The sequence below is a fragment of the Pongo pygmaeus genome, chromosome 1 (assembly GCF_028885625.2).
Source record: "Pongo pygmaeus isolate AG05252 chromosome 1, NHGRI_mPonPyg2-v2.0_pri, whole genome shotgun sequence".
Taxonomy (NCBI): Eukaryota; Metazoa; Chordata; class Mammalia; order Primates; family Hominidae; genus Pongo; species Pongo pygmaeus.
Genome location: NC_072373.2, coordinates 135,883,518 through 135,906,345, shown reverse-complemented (window position 1 = coordinate 135,906,345; position 22,828 = coordinate 135,883,518). Strand labels below are relative to the sequence as shown.

Genomic DNA, 22,828 nt, shown 5'->3' with positions numbered 1-22,828 from the left:
ATCAAGACACTGGGGCTTTATAAAAAGGACAGCGAGAACCAAACACCGCATGTTCTCAATCATAGGTGGGAATTGAACAATGAGATCACTTGGACACAGGGCAGGGAACATCGGGGCCTGTCGTGGGGCTGGGCACTGGGGTAGGGATAGCATTAGGAGAAATACCTAATGTAAATGATGAGTTGATGGGTGCAGCAAACCAACATGGCACATGTATACATATGTAACAAACCTGCACGTTGTGCACATGTATCCTAGAACTTAAAGTTTTTTTTAAAAAAAGACAGCAAGTACTTCAGTGCAACAAAACAGAAAATACAGAAGTAGACACCTACAAATATGGTCAACTGATTTTTACCAAGATGCAGAGGCAATTTAATGGAAATGGCATAGTGTTTTCAACAAATGGTATCAAAACAAGTGGATATCTGCATTTACCATGTTTTTTATTTTCTCTATTTTATGCAGTTTTGACATCTTAAAAAGCATGCTGGCCAGTGAGAGACTGACTCTCCCTGGGCTAGCTAATTCCTCGAGATAGCCAAGGGCACAGCTAGGATCACAGCTTTCATGTGCAAAGCAACAAGTCTCAAGTCTATAGATCCAGCCACCTCCTTCTCTAACTCTTACACACAAAGCCAATTATTTCTCTGTCCTAAATCACCCCGGGGCCAGGTACCAAACAACTAGAGACCATCCCTATGCTCCAAAGTCCATGGAAATTCATACTAGCCAATCCTAAACAGTTTACCTTGCCTTTCCTGAGGAAACCCCAATAAAAACTCTACTCAGCTTTCTTTCATCCCTGCTTATGCTTGCCAAAACTGGTATTTCCCTTGTGGCCCTGTGTGGATTGACGTGTCCCCTTCTCTTGGGAAATTTAAATCCTAAGTTTTTCTTTCAATGGCACTGACCTCTCTGTGTCACTCCGATAAAGTAAAATCCTGTGGGTATAATTTTATTATAACATCCATATACTAAAAATGAACCTCAACCTGTACCTTAAATCTTACACAAAAATTAACCCCAAACGGATCATATATCTATATGTAAAACTATTGAAATTTTAGTAGAAATCACAGGATGAATCTTTACGATCTTGGGTTAGGTGAAGCACTCTTAGATATAACCAAAAGCATGACCCATAAAAGAAAAAACTGGTAAGTTGGATTCCAATAAAATTAAAACCTCTTGCTCCCCAAAAGACACTGCTAAAAGAATAAAAAGAGAAGCTCCAGAATGAGAGAAAATATACGCAAGCTCAACAATAAGAAAATAAACAACTCAATTTTTAAGATAGCTAAAACAGATTGTCAATAAGCCTTTGAAAAGATGCTCAATATTGTTAATCATTTTTAGAAACGCAAATTAAAACCACAATTAGATAACACACCTATTGGAACAGCTAACATTTAAAAACAATGACTGATACATGTCAAGGACACAGAACAACTAAAACTCTCATACACCGCTGGTTAGAATGAAAAATATTATAGCCACTCTGGAAAACAGTTTGGCAGTTTCTTATAAAGGTAACTATACATTTAGCACACCAGCCAGTAATCCCACTCCTGGTATTGACTTGAGAAACAAGAAAACTTATGTCCAACAAGAATGTATAAGAAAATATTCTGTAGCTCTACTCATAATCACCCCAAACTGGAAACACCACAAATGTCCAGCTAGTGAATGGATAAACACTGTAGTACAGTCATACAATGGAATTCTGCAATAAAAAGATACAAACTATTGATACATGCATAACACTGATGAATCTCAAAGGCATTATGCTGAGTAAAATAAACCAGTCAAAAGGTTATATACTGTATGATTTCATTTATATGACAATCTGGAGAAGACCAAACTAATAAGGCAGAGAACAGATCAGTACTTGCCAGGGGTTAGGAGTGGGCAGAGAGTTGGACTACAAAATAAGTAGCATGAAGGAATCATTTTTAAGTGATAGTATTGTTCTGAATCCTGATTGTGGTAGTACTTACACAAATTTGTAACTGTTAAAACTTGTGGACTATACACGAAAAGGTTTTCCATGTAATTAATTTTACGAAAAACATTTTAAAGAGTAAATAAAAATACTTCAGGACAGAATGCTTTGTCTCCAAACAAATAATTTGGTTCAATTTTAATATTTCATTTACTCCAATTCTGAAGAATATATCTCAGAGCACTGGCAGATGATGTCAGCAAAGCCAAGAAAACTGGTGGCTTAGAGGCAATTTTAAACTCTCAGACTTCAATTTTAACCAAACAAATCATCAATCCAGAGAACATGGGGAAAGGCAGATCAAAAGAAATTCAAACTGTATATCACTAAGAAAAACTGAAAATCAATCTGCAAACTCAACACATTTCATTAATCTCAGAATCTAAATCCCACAGGAATTGTATCAGGCATACCTTCCCCTTCTGCAGATACAGAGACTTCTCTTTCTTTCTTTTCCCTCCCTCCCTTCCTTCCTCCCTCCCTTCTCTCCTTCCTTCTCTCTCTCTTTCTTGATCACCCACTCTAGAGTGGGTAATCATAATCGTAGCTCACTATAACCTCAAACTTTTGGGCTCAAGTGATCCTCCCACCTCAGCCTCCCAAAGTGCTGGGATTACAGGTGTGAGCCACCATGCCTTGCCTGATGGTCTTTTCTTCTTGCCTTCAAAATATTGAAGAAATTACTTACAGCTTTAAGGGTAAGATCACACTGGAAAACAAGTGTCCGGAGTTGTGTTAAAATTTCTCTTTTGGTATTTTCTAGGTCATTTCTTCTTTCTTCAACATTTGTCACACAAACTTTGTAAAGTTCATTTGCTTCTTCTACCTTCACAAATATCACAGAAAAAAAAAATAACACTAGAATTTATATTTTAAACAAATATTTACTATAGTAAAGCTAAGCTGAAATAACTGAAAATTCTGAAATATTCTGTTTTCAAAATAATACTTCTAAAGTTAATCTGTTCTAGTCAGTGATTCAAAGGCACTTGATTTTAATGGACAGCCATTTATAATTAGTACATTGTCTATCAAATATTTGCTTCTATTTGAAATAGCATTTTATATTTATATTTACTATATTCCATATAATCTTACAGAATTTGTTTGTAAAATTACATTTCATCAATAATACAAAGCTTCTGCCTATCCTTGCTATCAGATGCCTGAATTAGTACACATATACACACACTTGCCTAAAAGGTGAACCTTCTTGTCAAGTAAAATATATATTAAACTACTGCCTTCTCTAAGATAGTCTTTCACAAACTCCAAAATTCAGGTCTCAGCATAGTGGTTCTCAAAATGTGGATCCTCACCAACAGCATCAGCACGACCTGAGAGCCTGTTAAAAAATGTTGACCTACTGAATGAGAAACTCTGGGGGATGGGCTTAGCCATGTTTTAACATGCCTTTCCAGGCAGTCTTGGTAGACGCAGAACTTTGACACCAAACTCCTGGCAGATTACTGCTAATTCAACTTGCAAATAAAAAAGAAAAAGATCGTTACTTTTTGGAGAGCCTCCTCTTCCAACCTTCGCTTTTTTTCTAGTTGCTTGTTGAGATTTTTTGCTAATCCGCCACTTGAAGACAGATGCTCCTCTTCTGCACGAAACATGGAAGACTTTGCTTTCTCATATTCATCTTGACGTTGCATGCATAATAATTTTGCCTTTTTGAGAGCATTCTCTGCTTCAAGCTACACCGAAAAGAGTATTAAACACAGAATATGAAAGAAATCCTACTGAACAAGCGTTTTTAGCATATTCTGCAAGATAATTAAGACAATATTTTAGAAAAATGAGAGCAAGGAAAGTCAGTATATACTGCAAATTATTTTAAATGTTCACAAATAGGTACATGAAACTCCATTTTAATACTAACCATTTTATTTTGCTCCTGTTTCCAAAGTTCTTTTATTTCTTTCCTTTGTTTTTCCATTTCATTTTTCCTCCCAAGTAGAGGCTGTGAAAGGTATTTAAAATGGAAAAAGAAAAAAGCAATTTTCTAATGGCATGCCATTGCTTAAAAATAAAAGTGCATTATACAAATAAATTAATCTTTACCTGCACAAATTTGTTAGCCTGGAGAGCTGCAATTGTTTGTTGTAAAAGGTGACTGCTCTCTATATCATTAAGAAGAGCATTAGTAAACAGAGACTGCAGTGGCATGAACTCCTAAAATTTAAAATTGAAAAGTAAATTTTACAATAGAAATGACACTAGAATTCCAAACACATCACTACCCTTCTTCAAAAAGGGAAAGTAAGTTTAGACCTTTGCCCCCAGAAAAATAACTAGCCATAAACATGACTATGAGAAAAATATAGAAGAAAATTAATTATAATTAATCATAAAACTGGTTAGCAAAAGTAGTAGCTATCAAGACAATCAGTATTTGTATAAAATTGTAAATTTCTGGCTGGGAATAGTGACTCATGCCTGTAATCCCAACACTCTGGGAGGCCAAGGTGGGCGGATTACTTGAGCTCAGGAGTTTGAGACCAGCCTAGTCAACATGGTGAAACCCCATCTCTACAAAAACATGCAAAAATTAGCCAGGGCATGGTGGGCACCTATAGTCCCAGGTCATCAGGAGGCTACAGTGGGAGGATCGCTTGAGCCTCGGGGGACAAAGGTTGCAGTGAGCTGAGATCACACCACTGCACTCCAGCCTGGGTTACAGAGTGAGACCCTGTCTTAAGGCAAAAAAAAAGTATATTTCCTAGATTTTTTCATAATGGACATCCATCTAAACTTAAAATAATTTTGTCAATAAAAAGATCAGCATTTAAGTGCTTTCCTATATTAACTGAAATAGTCTGATTTTGCAAATTATTGGGAGTTCATGAGTAGTTTCTTATTATAGAACCCCCGAAGTTCACAGAACACTTACCTGAATTCCAATGTTAGTTCTAGTTGCCTCTGCCAACTTGACCACATTTCTAGTGGACTCCAATTCTGAAAAGTTCAAAGAGGGTATCAGAAGATAAAATCAATTTATTTTCCCCCCTGTATACTCTAAAATTACTTGTAGTAATTCCACAATTAAGAAGTGATCACAAATACTAGTGTGTATCAAGATATAATACAGCAATACTTCTTTTTTTTTTTTTTTTTTAAAAAAAGAGACATGGTCTCACTATGTTGCCCAGGCTGGTCTCAAACTCCCAGGCTCAAGTGATCTTCCAGGATCAAGTGATCTTCCAACCTCAGCCTCAGGAATAGCTGGGATTACAGGCATAAGCCACCATGCACAGCTCTTAATGCAGCATTTCTTAATTGTTAGTGCTCATCAGAATCAACTGGGAAACTCTTTCAGAATATATTTGCCTCCATTTCACCTCTCTGAAGGATAGGACCTAGGCTTGTGTACTGACCCTCTACAAGACTATTCAGGTGATTCTGATTAGCATTCTCTATTGTAAGCAAATAATATAGCAGAGAGAGCATAGGCTTTGGGTAGATTCTATATTCTTCCAGTTATGCTACATGACTTTAAGCAAATCTGCTATATGACCTTAGGAAATCTCCTGTCTTGTCTCTCTCAGCTGTAATATAGGAAAAACAATTCTTGTCTTGCCTACTTCTCAGAGTTTTTGTAAGAAGTAAATAAGATAATGACTATGAAAACATTTTGACAACTGTAAAACACTGGGGAAATATTAGCTATTAAAATGTTTCTTCTCTGCTTCCATTGCCTTCTACTCATACATCTATTGTTGCTATTATCTCCTGACCATACTATCTGACTGCATTTCTTTTTACCCCCTAGAGTATGACTTCTTTGAAGGCAGAGACAGTATTCTATTTGTCTTTGTGTCCCTAGGTCTAGTAGTTGGTCCACAGTAAATATTCAATAATTCCATCTAGTGTAAGAAGAGTCTTTTCTGGATAATGGTTTTATTCATTATAATGAAACAGGTACTAATTTGGAATTCTATTACTCATAATCTGAAAAAAATGAGTTAGAAACAATTTAATTATTATTCTCTAAATCAGATGCTTTAAAAGGCAACTCACCCAAGTTAAGCTTTTTTTCAACCCATGAAACTATGTTCTTAGTATATTTTGACCAAGTTTTAGCATATGACAAAGCCAGCTCGATAGAGTCAGTGTTCTTTAACAGCACGTTGTCTAGTTCTAAAGGGGAAAAATTTCCTGAAAACAAAAATATCAAGGTAAGTATATGTTAAATGTGATCACATCATAACTCCAAACAAAGAAGCACTCAGATCCTAAGATACTAGTCAATAAAAACTAGTTTTTTAAAAAAATACAAATGACAAATTTACAATTAAAAGGCCAGAGTTTAAACTTAAAATGGTTTCAAACTATAACGTATTTTTATCTTAAAATATATTTATATTATTCATCAAGTTAAAAGCTTTACACAATTCTTGATCTCATATTATCTATATCTCATATTATGTATCTACTCTAGCAGGTTATTTCCCTTAAGCTTTATATGTAAAACTTTATATATCATTTTGCATTAAAAATGAATATACTAGGTTACTAAGCAAGAAGAGATTAATCCAGGACATTTATAGAAAGTAACTACAAGAAGTTTGTGAAAAGTTATAAATACCTTGAGCATTACCTTTTTCACTGGATGAGTCCACTGATTCCACAGAAACATTTTCAAACGACTTACAACATGGAAAAAGATAAATTTAAAATTAGAGAAGAACACAAATCTTTGCTTCAGAATTTTTTTGCCCCAATTTGTTACTCTGACATAATTCCTGCTAAAGAATTTCAAGTATTTAAAACTTAAAGGCCTTAGAAGTCTGTTTAAGTGCCAGAACACTTCATAAGAATTTCATAGCTTTTTACAACAGGAGTTCCCAAGATCCAAGAATGAACAATCTCACTGTTACTAACAGCATTAGTTAACATTAATGAATCCACTCAAAACTTTAAATTTTGCAGATAACAAAAATATTAGTCAAGAAGTTAGAGAAGCAATGCAAACATATTGCTATCTAAACAGAAGACATAGATCTGTCTCTTCCAGTCATCTTTTATCATTTTACTATATGATACGCCATGTCTCTGAATGTCTATTAGATAGATTAGCACAAAACTTTCTATGATGATGGAAGTGTTTTATATCTGTACTGTCCAATAAAGTAGCTAATAGCTCCATGTAGCTACTTGAACATTTAGTAAGTGGCTAGTGCGACTAGGAAGTGAATTTTTAATTTTATCTAACTATTATAATTAAATTTAAAGAACTACATGTGACTCGTGCTACTTTATTGCATTGTGCTGGAAAACATCATTTACCAAAATTTTGAGATCTTAAACAAATTTAATCGATTTAAGTTGGGCAATACAGGGTATACAGGGATTCAATGCAAAAATGATCGAGGAGACCTGGGTCTGAAGTCCAGCTCCATTATTACCTGTATGACACTGGGCTACATATTTTAAGTTCACTAACTTTGTAAGTCCTTCTGTAAAAGAAGGATAAGAACACTACTTTCAAGACTGTTTTAAGAATTAAGATGATGTACGCCTAGCGCAAGGCATGGTACATAGTAACCACCATTAAACATATTGCAACAGGCCAGGTGTGGTGGCTCATACCTGTAATCTCAGAACTTTGGGAGGCTGAGGCAGACGGATCACCTGAGGTCAGGAGCTCGAGGCCAGCCTGGCCAACATGGAGAAACCCCATCTCTACTAAAATACAAAAATTAGCCAGGTGTGGTAGCACATGTCTGTGATCCCGGCTACTTGGGAGGCTGCAGCACAAGAAGTGCTTGAAATCAGAAGATGGAGGCTGCAGTGAGCCGAGATCACACCACTGCACTCCAGCCCAGGTCTCACTCTGTCTCAAAATATATATATATATATTTAATATTATATATATAATATATAGTTGCAATATGTATATATTCAAATGAGGCAAATATATATATATACAGAGAGAGAGGGAGCAACTTTTATTTATTTATTTATTTATTTATTTATTTATTTATTTTTGAGACAGAGTCTCACTCTGTCACCCAGGCTGGAGTGCAGCACTACGATCTTGGCTCACTGCAATCTCCACCTTCTGAGTTCAAGTGATTCTCGTGCCTCAGCCTCCCAAGTAGCTGGGACTACAGGTGAATATCACCCTTCCTGGCTAATATTTGTATTTTTAGTAGAGACTGGGTTTCGCCACGTTGGCCAGGCTGGTCTCGAACTCCTGCCCTCAGGTGATCCACCCACTTCGCCCTGCCAAGGTACTGAGATTACAGGTATGAGCCACCATGCCCAGGCTGCAGCTATTATTTTTAAAGGGTATTTTTCAAAACTGTTGATCAAAGTAATTTTATTATTAGGATTATATATCATCACAGCTTTTTTATTCCAATCTCTAAAACAAATTAAAACCTTCAAAAAAAAGTACAAAAGAAAAAAGTATTTTTTCCTGTTAAGAATTAGTATAATATGTATGCACAATAGAGGTACAGAAACAGGAAATATGATTCACACCTAAAATTTAAATTGTTCAGTGTCTTGCCAAACAGATAAAATGTGTTATCTTCTGAAGTAGTAGCAACAGTTTGAAAAGATAAAATTCAGGAATAATCATGAATAATAGCAAAATATTTAAACATCTTACAACTTTTCATCATTCTCCTTCATTTGTCAATAGATGGCTTCAGTAACAGTCATAATTTTTGGTAATATTGTAATACATATAACAAATGCCTTCAACAGTCATTTTTATTTTATATAATTTTAAGAAGGACCTGAAGCTTTATAATAATATAATTTCCTGGCACATTTCCAAATATTTGATTTTTTTTTTGTTTTTGTTTCTTTGTTTTTTTTTAGAGACACAGTCGCACTGGCTAGAGAGGAATGACACAATCACAGCTCACTGCAGCCTTGAACTCCTGGGCTCAAGTGAATCCCCCCTCTCAGCTTCCCTTTCAAGTAGCTGGGACTACAGACTTGTGCCACCACATCTGGCTAATTTTTTGTAGGGACAGGGCCTCAATCATGTTAACCAGGCTGGTCCTGAACTCCTGTCCTCAAGTGATCCTCCCACCATGACCTCTTAAAGTGCTGGGACTATAGGTGTGTGCCACCACACCTGGCTAATTTGTTGTAGGAACAGGGTCTCAATCATGTTAACCAGGATGGTCTTGAACTCCTAGCTTCAAGTGATCCTCCCACCTTGGCCTCTTAATGTGCTGGGACTATAGGCATGAGTCACTATACCTGGTCCCAAATATCTGTTGAAATTCTTTTTGGATTTGATCATCCTTAACAGAAAACGATCAACATAGGTCCCTGATGCAGTTTTTTAATGTATTTTGTTTGCATTCAGCAAAAAAGTTTAGTCAATTAAAAACCTTACTACCATAAACTTTAAAGAAATATTATCCATACATTCCTCATATTCTGTTATTTCATAGCAATTTTTCTTTTTTTCTGGAGACAGAGTCTCACTCTGTCACCCAGGCTGGAGTGCAGTGGTGTGATCTCAGCTCACTGCAACCTCCACCTCCCGGATTCAAGCAATTCTCCTGCCTCAGCCTCCTGAGTAGCTGGGATTACAGGTGCCCACCACAATGCCCAGCTAATTTTTGTATTTTTAGTAGAGATGGGGTTTCACCATGTTGGCCAGGCCAGTCTCAAACTCCTGACCTCAGACAATCCGCCCACCTCGGCCTCCCAAAGTGCTGGGATTACAGGTATGAGCCACCACCCCCGGCCTAAGATTAGGCAATGGTTGAAACATGAGGTTAAAAACATTAAAGACTTTGCTTTCACACAAACTTAGCTTACCTTAGTTTCTCGAGAAACAGGCAGTCGCAATAATGAATCATTGCCTACATCTCCCATAAGGAAGTTTGTAAGGCTATCCAGGGAGGTTAAAAAAAGAAAGACAAATCATTACACTTCTTTGTGACAGGGTTTACATTCAACATGTTATCTAAAATAATTTTTTAAAAATAAGAACCTTAGAAATAAACCCCTAGGAAACTGTTCACATAAACCACAGTCACTTGCAAACGGATGTTGCTTCTAAATAGCTATAAAAATATCTTCGAACATAGTAATAAGGCCATACAGAAGGTAGTTTTTCCAAAGTTGTAACATTTAATACCATTTAATACTTCATTTCCCATGTATCTTACTGGATAATGCAACATACTCTCACTAAGACACCTAGGACTAGTTGCTTTAAATGACAGTTCTCTACTTACATATTTCCAAAGGTAAATGCCAAAGTTTCAATAGAAGAAAACACTTCCTGGAAGAGATCGTTTTTGTTTTCTTCATTAACTTCTGTGAAGTTCACAGCTGTAAGGAAAAGTTGGTTACAATAAGGAAAAACATACTTTAAACTAGATTTATACAGAATCATTTAATCCTTTAAAACTTCATCATTAGTTCAAGAAGCATTAGAAGATTCAGAAATTGAAAAGCCTAACATACAAAATGGACATGATGTTCAAATTCTTCATTATGAAATTCATATAAAAGAATCAGCTTGCATAAAAGCAGTTAGCATTCCAAACTGACTACTCCATGGATTACATAATTTGACACATCTAAAAACTGACTCAATGTGAAATCCATCAGAGCTGGAGTCATATAGTCCATGTTACACCACACCTCTCAATTATTAACAGTGTTCTGTGCTATTTTCTCTTCCTTACTGCTTTCTGGCATTGTAAAAAACAGCTAAACACACTGTAGCTCACTGAAGGCAATATGAGGTACATTTTTTAGTATGAATTACCAATAATTAAAGTCATAAATATATATATACATATACATATATTTGACACAGCATAAAACCTGTAACAAAGCACATCACATTAAAAAAAACACCCAGTGATTTGGAAAATTAAAATTCCTATTTACTTATAGCCTTATTTCTTATAACAGGCTCTTGGGCTCTGAGGTCCATGTTAATTGACATACAGCTAGCTGCCTTTTGTTTACAATAGAGATATTCTAACATTTTGCATTTTGTTAAAGCAAATTATGAAACAAAACTGAAAAAGATTTATTTTAACTTCTGTATACACTCTTGTTAAAAGCCCAAACATGGTTTACCAAGACAAAGTCTGAAAGTGGAATTGGTAATTTTTTTAAAGTAACTGGTGCTTCTTGGGCTGGGTATAAAGAGTAACTGGTTCCCTATATGACCCCTCCCTAATATTCTTACCAATAAAGGGAAGGAAGAGAAACCTTTTGAAGAAGTCATTCTCTACTTTAAAACAGAGTTGTCTTTAATCTCGGCTGCACATTAGAATTACCTGGGGAGTTTTATTAATAAAAACAAAGTCTGGGTCCCACTAATCAAAGATTCAGATTTCATAGGTATGTGGTGAAGAATATATTTTGTTGCAAGCTCTCTCATGTGATTCTAATATACAACGAGAGTTGGAAAGCAAGAACGCCTAGGTGGGAGTGAATTAAACTTCAAGCCTATAAATCCCATGAAATTGCAACCAAAATTTTATATGCATAAGCCTCTGTAGATTGGCAGGCGGGAGGCTAAGATCCATAACCTTCATCAGATTCTTCTAAATATCACTGATACAAACAAAAAGAAAAAGTTACCATTGCAAATATGGTTCTTAAATAATGGGCATTTAAAAAATATTCTCCGACTTCTGCTCTGACCAAGATGGAGAAACAGATTATACTTCTACCTGAAACAACTAAAAGACACTCGAATAAAATATAAGAAATAGGCTGGGTGTGGTGGCTCATGCCTGTAAACCTGGGGCTTTGGGAGGCCAAGGCAGGAGGATCACTTGTGGCCAAGAGTTCAAGACTGCAGTTAGTTATAATTGCACCACTGCACTCCAGCCTGACAGAGCAAAACTCTGTTTCTTATTTAAAAAAAAAAAGGATTTCTATACAAAGGACATTACCAGGGATAAAAAGAGTCATTTATAATTATGAAAGAGTCGATTCATCAAAAGGACATAACAGCCAGGCGCAGTGGCTCATGCCTGTAATCCCAGCACTTTGGGAGGCCGAGGTGGGCAGATTGTCTGAGCTCAGAAGTTCAAGACCAGCTTGGGCAACATGGCGAAACCCCATCTCTACTAAAAATACAAAAAATTAGCCAGGTAATGGTGACGCGTGCCTGTAATCCCAGCTACTGGGAAGGCTGAGGCATGAGAATCACTTGAACCCAGGAGGCAGAGGTTGCAGTAAGCTGAAATCATACCACTGTACTCCAGCCTGGGCGACAGAACAAGGCTCTGTCTCCAAAAAAAAAAAGGACATAACAATTCCATATATTTATGTACCTAATAAACAGAGCTTTAAAATACTGAAAAACTGCAAAAAACACATAAATTCACAGTTGTAACTGGTGATTTCAATAACCCTTCGCAATAACTGACAGAACACGTAGACGGAAAATAAGTAAGCATAGGGAAGATGAGAACAACACTATCTACCACCTTGACAAGACATTTATATGACACCCTACCTGACAAAGCAAAACACATGTTCTTTTCAAATGCACACTGAATATCGTTACCAAGATAGACTACATTATGGGCCATAAAACAAGTCTTGATGAGTTTAAAAGGATTCAAATGAGGCAAAATATTTTTGTGATAACATGAAATTAAATTAGAAACAACAGAAGGATCTCTGGAAAATCTCCAAATATTTAGAAACTAAATAACACACTTTTATTTTTTTATTTTTATTTTTTAATTTTATTATTATTATACTTTAAGTTTTAGGGTACATGTGTACAATGTGCAGGTTTGTTACATATGTATACAAGTGCCATGTTGGTGTGCTGCACCCATTAACTGTCATTTAGCATTAGGTATATCTCCTAATGCTATCCCTCCCACCTCCCCCCACCCCACAACAGTCCCTGGTGTGTGATGTTCCCCTTCCTGTGTCCATGTAAGTAACACACTTTTAAATAACCCAGGTGTCAAAGAAGAAAAAAGGAAATTAAAAAGTATTCTGACCCAGCACTTTGGGAGACCGAGGTGGGAGGATCACCTGAGGTCAGAAGTTTGAGACCAGCCTGGCCAACATGGCGAAACTCCGTCTCTACTAAAAGTACAAAAATTAGCTGGGGGTAGTGACGCACTCCTGTAATCAATCCCACCTACTCAGGAGGCTGAGGCAGGAGACTGCAGTGGGCTGAGATCACACCACTGCATACCAGCCTGGGTGACAGAGCGAGATTCCATCTCAAAAAATTAAAGAAAGGGATTTTGCAGAATAAAAATGAAAAAACAACATATCAAGATTTGTGAAAGGGGGGACCAAGAGATACAGGTAGAATGATGACAATTTCACAGGAGTATGATGCATATGTCAGAATTTTCAAATTGCACCATTGTTTATTATACAATCATACCTCGATAAAGCTGTTTATAAAAATACATTGTAAAGTAGACTTTAAATAGTAATTTATAATATAATACCATCAAAAATGTAAATCCTACTTGTATTTCCTAACTTTAAGCTGTTAAAAAATAGTTTATAACCCTATCCAAAATTGTATAATTATTCTTACTTTCTTGTATTTTTTTATCACACTAAACATGACTGGGAGATTAAAAAATAATAATTGTAACAACTGTTGAGTAGTGAAAAGAATAATTATTAAATCAATTCAACATTTGAACCATCTTATCTTCATCCCCACTTGAGCGAAGTTATAGCCATCTAATGAAAATTCCTATTCCTAATGCCTTTGCCTGACTTCAAAACAGCCCTATATTTCTAATATCTAATATAATTCTCTTTTTTGCTCCTGCTCAGTGTTTCAAACAAAAGTCTTTGGCTCCTTTCCAATAATAAATATACCTACTCTTTCCTACATTCTCCAAAACCCTATACCAACTTTACTTCTCCCTCACAGCTTCATTATCTCCTATTCAATTGACATTTTTTCTTATGGTACTAACATACTCAAATCTTTCCTATATGAAAAAAATGTTCATTTTACCATATTTCTCCTTAAAGCTACTATTCAATCCATTTATGGTTTCTTCACTACTGAACAGAATTCTATAAATAGGTCATGCCATGGCCTGCCTATATTGCCTTCCTTCCCAAGTTGACCTTAAATTCAAGATTTGGCTTTTCACCCACTTTAACGATTATCAGAGGCTGGAAAACTTCTTCTTTTCTTTTTTTTTTTGAGACAAGTCTCGCTCTGTCGCCCAGGCTGGAGTGCAGTGGTGCGATCTCGGCTCACTGCAAGCTCTGCCTCCCGGGTTCCCGCCATTCTCCTGCCTCAGCCTCCCGAGTAGCTGGGACTATAGGCGCCCACCACCACGCCCGGCCAATTTTTTTTGTATTTTTTAGTAGAGACGGGGTTTCACCGTGTTAGCCAGAATGGTCTTGATCTCCTGACCTTGTGATCTGCCCGCCTCGGCCTGCCAAAGTGCTAGGATTACAGGTGTAAGCCACCGCGCCTGGCCTGGAAAACTTTTTCTATAAAGGACCAGGTAGTAAATATTTTACACTTTTCAGGCCATACAGTCTGTTGTGACTACTCAATTCTGTTGAAAGGGGCCATAGATGATACATAAATGAATAAGACTGTGTTCCAATAAACCTTTATTTATAAAAACAGGCAGCTGGCCAGATTTGGCCCACCCGCCTGTGTGCCAACCCCTGGTAAAGAGATGGGTTCCGAAGTCAGTCTACCTAAGTTAAATCCTAACTCTCTCTCTTACAATGTTATATAACTTCACCCCTCTGTAACTCAGTTTCCTCATTTATAAAATGGGGATAATTACGTACTTCGAGAACTGTTGTGAAGATTAAATGAACTTAGAACAGAGCCTGTTACACAGAAGATGTTCAAAAATGTTAGCTATTATTATATAATAACACAAAACACTGTCAACAATAACCTATCAGTCAAAATTAGATGTCTTTTTTCTTCTAAGTCTTCAAGCTTCTAAACCTTTTTGCAAGTTTCAACAACACTACCACTTAATATGTATGTTGGACAAACTTCTCTCTATGCCTCAGTTTCCATATCTGCAAAATGAGAGGTGATATAACAGTAATATATACTGATAAAAGGCTTTGGAGTTTCAGCCCTGCATTCAAATCTGGTCTCTACTACTTTGTGTGTTAGTCTGGACACATTACCTAATTTCAATTTCCTCATAAGCAAAACAGCATATTATTGAGAGGAATGACTGAGAAAACAAATGTGAAGCACCCAGAGTACAGTGCTTGGATTCAGTAAACACAAGCTCTGTTCCTCTGTTCAATATCTATCTGTACACAGTCTGTACTTCATAGAGCTTTCTCCACTTAGCCTCTATAACTCTCATTTTGGCTTTCTTTAAATACACTATCCCTACAGAATCTCATCCACTTCCATACCTTTGAGGGAACAAATTCCTAAACTACATGTCTAGTTTTAACCTCCGAGCTCCAGATTCGCATTTCTAATAGGCTGATATATTTCTTCTCCTACTTTCCACCTATTTTCCATACAATCCTTAGCTCATTAGCTTCACTTTCAAAAATGCCTGTAAAATATTTTTTCTTCCTTTCCATCCCCATTGCCATTGATTTAATTCAAAAGCCCACGTTTTACCTCTAGTCTGAACTATTTAACAACCTAACTGGTGTCTCTGTCTCCACTCCATCCCCTCTATTAATAGTTCTTCAAAAGCTCATTAAAATGTTGCTTAAGGTTTAAATAATTGCCTCCCTTGGGTTCCCTACTAAATCACAATACCAAGTCCTAAGACACGTTTAGTATCTCTTCAAGAAATCACCTGAATAGCTTTCATTCATACAACCTATTAGAGCAGCAACTTTCAAATGTTTTTGACCACAACCTTGGGAAAAAACACATATTGCATCATGACTGAGTATTCTATACACACATAATAATAATCAGTTATATAACACCTATAAAATTTCTGACACATACGTAAGTTTTATATAATGAGTGTTGCTTCTGATTTTTCTATTCTCTTTCATTTTTTAAAAATGCTGGTCACAATCCACTTACTTGATGTCATGAGTCAGAGCCCACAGTTCAAAAACCATTCAATTAAAAGATGCAATGGAAGAAAAGCATGAAAAGGAAAAAAAAAATAGAAAAGAATAAAATACATAGGGAAAAAAACAAGCTACAAGACCTACCTAATGAAAACTTTCAGTTGCTTCTGAGGAACACAAAAAGACAACTTCAAGAAACAAAGTACATATTATATTCTTGGATAGAAATACTAAATATGTATATTTTCCTTAATTTAATCTATAAATTTAACTCAAATCGTCAAAAAAAAAAAAAAAACCAGTAGATATTTTTTAGAACCAAACAGCCAATTCAAAAATCTTCATGGAAAAAATAAAATTCTAAACAAGCTATCCCTACCAGATACTAAAATGCCACAAAAACTATAATAAAAACAGTGTGGCCTGGGCATACAACTAAACAAATCAATGGAACAGAATAAGGTCCATAAATAGATATATGTGAGAATGGAGTGTATTTATGATAAAGGTGACATCTCAAATTAGTGGCGAAAAGATGAATTACCTGATACATTTACTAGACACTTAGATACTTTACAATGTTTCTGAAGACTTAAATTCAACAAATGAAACCATGAAACATCAGAAGAAAAAACATTCAAGAATTCTATTATAATCTCAGAGCGGAGAAGCCTTTCCTAATACTCAAAAGCCAGAAACCATGAAAAAGACTGAAAAATGTTAATGCAAAAATAAAAGATAAAAAATGAAGTAAAAAAAATTTTCAACATTAATCAAAGACTAAAGGCTAATTTTACTTATACAGGGTTTCTACAAATCAATACTAAAAGAAGACCTAACAGCAAAAGAAAAACAGATAAAAGGTCAATTAACATAAAAGGATGTAAAAACGGTATTGAAACAAATGAAATGATATTCAACTGTACTCAAAATGAGGGAAATGCAAATCAAACCTAGACTGATACCACTTTTCACTATCACACTGGATAACAGAGCTTTGTAACCAGTTCTGTTGGCAAAGGTGCAGGAAATCAGCCTCTTCAGCACTGCTATCAGAAGGGCAGAACCTATACTGAAGGTATCTGGTAATATCAAAAAATATAAACACACATGCTTGCTGATTCAGCAATTATTCATCTAGGAATTTGCATGGCTATTTATTGAAGCACTGTTTGTAATAGGAAAAAAACTGGAAATGATCCAAACATCTATTAGTAGTTAACTGATGAAATAAATTATAGTACATCAATATAAGGGATTACCATACAGCTTTGAAGAAACAAATAATAACAAAAGAATGAGGAAACCCTTTATGTGCAGGTAACTCATGACAATGAGCAAGGGGCAGAACTCTAACATCTGTGCAAAAAGGAGGTTAAAAAAGAGAACACATCCGTGTATTTGCTTGTATATGTGTATCTCTGAAAAAACACACAAGAGACCAATAAAGGTTGTTGCTTATCTAGGTAAAGGAATGAGTGACTAATGGTCAAAAGCAACAAAGAAACTTCATCGTTCAATACCCGTTTATACCATTTGGCCTATTAATAAAATTAAGTTTTCAAAACAAATACAAGGCTTCTACAATCTTAGAGGCATAATTAAGACTTTTTTCTTTTTTTGTTTACCAATTTTTAAATATAGGGTAAAATGCAGAACATAAAAAACCTAAATTAAGGGTTATTTTCATTTATATTAGAAATAAGATTGACCAAAATAACTGAAAATAATGAAAACAAATAGTACATAATAAATTAGTGAGTTCTGAAGATACCTTTATCTCCTTTAAAAATAGGCTGTATCTCTTTTACCATATTGCAAATATTTTGTCAGACTGAATTTCCTGCTTGGAAACAGGAGAACACACAGGAAATACAAATCACTACTAGAATGAATGGGAAAAAAACTAAAGATTTTTCTTTTAAAGTTATTAAAAGGTAAACTCCACATTTAAAATAAAAAATATGGGTAAAGATTCCAATTTCTCACTTCTTATACAGAGGAAGCAGACACACTTCATGCATTCAAACCTGTGGTAATACAAATAAGATTACACATCCCTGATTCTAAAGTTATTCTGTATTTTTTTTCTATTGTTTGGTAGATTTGAAAAAATGCATTTCATACTTAAGGTCTCCAAAGTAAGTCATAAACCTAGGTCACTGCTGTTTTTTAAACATAGTCAGAGTTAAAATTAAATGATAGGGCCGGGCGCGGTGGCTCATGCCTGTAATCCCAGCACTCTGGAAGGCCGAGGCAGGCAGATCACTTGAGGTCAAGAGTTTGAGACTTGTCTGGCCAATATGGTAAAATCTCATCTCTACTAAAAATACAAAAATTAGCTGGGTGTGGTGGCACATACCTGTAATCCTAGCTACTCGGGAGGCGGAGGCAGGAGAATTGCTTGAACCCAGGAGGCTGAGGCTGCAGTGAGCCGAGATCATGCCACTGCACTCCAGCCTGTGTGACAGAGACACTGCCTCAAAAAAAAAACACTCAATGATGGACTAGGTGTGGTGGCTCATGCCTGTAATCCCAGCATTTTAGAGGCCAAGGTGGGAGGACTGCTTGAGGCCAGGAGTTCAGCATCAGCCTAGGCAACATAGCAAGACCCTGTCCCTATGAAAAATTTTAGAAATTTAAGAATCAGCTGGGAGACTGACAGCTCACATCTGTAGCTCCAGCTACTTGAGACGCTGAGGTCGGAGGATTGCTTGAGTTCAGGAGTTTAAGATTACAGTGAGCTATGAACATGCTACTGCACTGCAGCCTGGGCAACAGAGTGAGACCCCATCTTTTAAAAACAAACAAACAAAAAAACTGAAACCTTAAATAATATAAAGGATCTCCATATTCCAGACAGCTTTCTGTCCCAGAAACTTTTCCTTTCTGAAACAGCTACTACTGTACATTTATAGGTTTTAAAGCACTTAGACTGGCTGGCACTGAACAGATACTCAAAATGGTTTCTACTTACCTTCTGCCTTTCCAGGTTTTGAAAACTAAATTACCATTAAATGAAACCATTAATTAAGTTGATTTGACCTCAATTTTTCAAGTTGCTGAATATTTTTCAATTGGGGTATCAATGATATTTTTAAATGGCCTCAAAAGTGAGAGATGGGGCAGGGAAAGAGGTTTTATTATAAACCATATAAACTTAACACAAAGAAAACACAATATTTAAAGTGTTCTAGTCTCATAGAGTTCTACTGAAACAGAGGAAGTTTCCCAACAACAAAATAATCTTCCCCTTTTAAATGTCATCCAGCACAAAAGTAAAACAGTAACAATAATCCCAAGTATAAAGATAGTAATAGTGGAAAATAATATTCAGAAGATTGCTTTTCCTCAAAGACAAAAAGATCTTCAAGGTATCTGAGAGAGCACTCTCTTCAAGTTTGTTTCTGGAATGTGGACACCAACTATACACAGGCGCACTCCTTCCCCAGGACATCCTGACTGCACACAATAGCTACTGACAACAATTGAACTAGGTCGCTATTTCCAAGCATGGAAATTTTACTATCTATAGACACAAATTTCCCTATCTAACTAAAGTTAAATGGTACTTGTAAACAATCTATTTAGAAACAAATTTGGTTACTAAGCACATTTTTAAAAGTCAGGACAGAAGAAGCTATCCATGTTTCCCATTTAAAAATCATCTACATTTTTTTCAGTGTTTGAAATACAGAAAAAAGGAAACCACACAAACATGATAAATCTATGTCAAAAAGTGCTGGCAGGGGTGGTTTCCTTAAGTATATGAACTATATTTTGTAGACAAGGTTTTTATTTTCTTTTCCTGCTTCATCCCTTAACACATGCCCTTTAGCCTCTCCAAATATGATCCTGTTCACCAATCTCATCATGTTCTTCTCACCCAGAGTTCTTGTATCACAGCCCCATCCCCACCCAGCCCAGCCCAGTTAATGCCTACTTGACCTTTGCGACTCAGGACCGGCAATCCCTTTCCCCAAAGTTTCCTTTCCTCATTCAGCCTAGAGTGAGTTCCTCACTCTGTGCTCCCATGGTGCCTAGGCATACTTCTATCACAGAATTGCTCACAGGATTGCTGTTACCTTGTCTGTCTCTGATTGCTACATCACTGCTCCCTAAAGGTCACTTTCTGTAGGTTTATTACTTTGAATCCATTTACCTTATCGGTAGCATTTAACACTGATAATCACTTCTTAAAACCCTGCACTTTTAAAATTCCATGTCACCTCCTTACAGGTCCATCTCCCTACCTGTTGGGTGTTTCTCCAATTCCTCTGTATCTTCTCTCTGTCCCTGGGATCTCACATCAGTCCTCTACTTACTGTGCACACTCAGCTGATGTCATCCTTTTCCACTGCCTATACATCAACAATTCCCAAGTCCACATCTTCAACACCAAACTTCTCCATAACCACTAACATTCAATCTGTGTTGTTCTGTCAAACTGACATCCATTTCTTCTCATATAACAAATCGCATTCTACCACTACCACACCCCAGCTTCTGCTCATTTAAGCTTCAACCCTCATCTAGCCCCTTATTCCTAACCATCTCCTAATTTATTTCCCTGCCTCCTGTCTCATTTCTTCTCAAATACTCACTTTGCTCTCAATCCTTCTTTTATATGCTGCAACTCAGAATAATTCTCACAACTTTGAGTGGCAAGTCATTTCATCAGAGGATAATGGTCCAATTCTTCATGCTAAGTTTTAGCACATATATGCTACAGATACACACACACACACCCATACATATGTATGATAAACTTATTTTACAATTTTAATTTCATTTTCACATTTTAAAATAAGGTCCCAATTAAGCCTTCTTTTTCTCCATTTGATTCCCTCTTTTAAGTAGTCACTACAGATTACCACTCTCCAACATCAATTTGTCCTCACCTAACAAAGACTTCTTGTACACCAATCACCCTGAAAGAGCATGCACTCATTCATAAAAAACTCAAATTTTAAACATCAGTTGTGTGGTTAAAGTTAAGTCTTTTTAAAGTATCTGCTGTCAAATAAAGTTAGTTTATAAAAGGAAGAAAGCTTTAGGTGTGACTTAGTGGGAATATTTCAATATCAAAGTATATATAACTCCTTATTAACATACATCACACAAATGCAATGAGAGGAATTGGCTATATATTCACTATAGACCAAAATATATCACTTGGCTCCTTTTTGCCCACAGCAACCCACTTTTACTATATCTTCCTTACCTTTCACTTTTGCAGTGAGCATTTCTGCAGCATTTTGAAGATCAACAGAATTGAGGTTCTGATGCTTATTCATTATAGACTTTAAAACACAGAGCAGTTCCTCTAGACGTATATGAATAACTTCTCTAAAACAGTCTTTAAAAAGAAAAAAAAATTAATTTATTTCCAGAGCAAAGTTCCACAAATCTAAACTACAAAACGTCATCTGAAGCACATTTCAAGTAGAAGCATTGGTTACACAATTTTTGCCTACTATACATTCATTTCTATCTTCAATGTTGCAATTATATACAATTTAAAAAGCCTTCAGAAAATCCTTAGTCATTTTAATTCATTAAGGATTTCAAAGGCTCTCACAGTTATGGTCAATTTAAGTACTTCATTTTTCAGTTTTCTGAGTCTTAATATGTGCTCCAGACTTCCCTTGAGCCAACTTTATAAGGTAAGTTTTTCTTGCCTTATAGTTTTACTATCATATATATTTTTTAACATATCCAGTAACTCTTAGGCATATAAAGACCATCATTTAGCCTATACATTTTAAAAATTATGATATAATTTACCTATGATAAAATGTACAGAGCTTTAATGAGTTTTTGTGCTTTTTAGAAAAACTGAATTAGTTGTCAATGATGAAAAATTGAGGGATCATTACACATATTCTAGATTTTGCCTACTCCTGAAAAATCAAAATCTTTTACACTCAGGGCCACATTCCTCCTTGGCCACAGTAGCTGGAACAGAGCAGTGCTGCTCTCTTAGATAGATGAGCTTCTTCTCAGTGCTCATTGATTTTCTCCCAGCCTACTCCACTCATTTACATCATCCTAGGTCAGAGCGATGCAGTTTTATTACCCCTTAAATAAGATGACTATACAATTTATCATTCAAACCAAAATACTTTCACTAGTGGAAACGGGGATGCTACTCACAGTCATGCTAGCACAACAATCACATTCTAGGATCTTCATCCCAAGTAAATCAGAAAGTATAATCACCCTACCTTTAAAACCCCTGAAGTAATCCTCAAAAGTCTGACAAGACAACCACTTTAAGTACAGTACTCTTATATAATCTTCCTTTCTGTAAACTTACACAGCATTGGTGTTTAATAAGAGTTAATATCTATTAAGCACTTACTATGTGCTAGGCACTATTAAAAACAAAAGGATATTATTTCATTCAATGTGATACTGAATACTGTGATGGGTCATACTCATTCAGTATGACCCACGTATGTATATACACATATTTCTGTATGCAGTCATCTATATTATTTATATAAGTATATATTTTATACATATTTATATATTTTATACATATTTCTGTATGACTACGTATAGAAATATTTGTGTATATAAATATATATACATATGTACATATATACATACAAATGTATGTGCACATATGTATATATGTATATATAAATATATTCATGAAAATGTACACATATGTATGTCTATATAAATATCTATATGTAAAAATATACATACATATATATATATATTTCTTTGCTTTGTTAGTTGAGAGGGCCTAAAAGAAATGATACTCAGTAGCAACAAGCACACCTAGTATCCAGATCTTGGTTTCTAATACTATTC

At 35.7% G+C, this 22,828-nt stretch overlaps 1 protein-coding gene across 4 annotated transcripts in view; it reads right to left on the bottom strand.

Annotated features, from left to right (window-relative positions):
* ARHGAP29 (Rho GTPase activating protein 29) overlaps positions 1–22,828 on the bottom strand; it is a 74,843-nt gene that overhangs the window by 25,747 nt on the left and 26,268 nt on the right. For 2 of the 4 annotated variants that reach the window (XM_054475779.2, XM_054475788.2), the window contains exons 3-12: positions 21,228–21,362; positions 10,225–10,321; positions 9,803–9,875; positions 6,597–6,657; positions 6,029–6,166; positions 4,902–4,966; positions 4,073–4,183; positions 3,891–3,971; positions 3,517–3,705; positions 2,694–2,831 (exon numbers count right to left, since the gene is read on the bottom strand). In XM_054475779.2, coding sequence (XP_054331754.1) covers positions 2,694–2,831; positions 3,517–3,705; positions 3,891–3,971; positions 4,073–4,183; positions 4,902–4,966; positions 6,029–6,166; positions 6,597–6,657; positions 9,803–9,875; positions 10,225–10,321; positions 21,228–21,362 — 1,088 coding nt within the window. The remainder of the gene's footprint in view (positions 1–2,693; positions 2,832–3,516; positions 3,706–3,890; positions 3,972–4,072; positions 4,184–4,901; positions 4,967–6,028; positions 6,167–6,596; positions 6,658–9,802; positions 9,876–10,224; positions 10,322–21,227; positions 21,363–22,828) is intronic. The other 2 variants (XM_054475807.2, XM_054475794.2) reach the window with 1 other exon arrangement.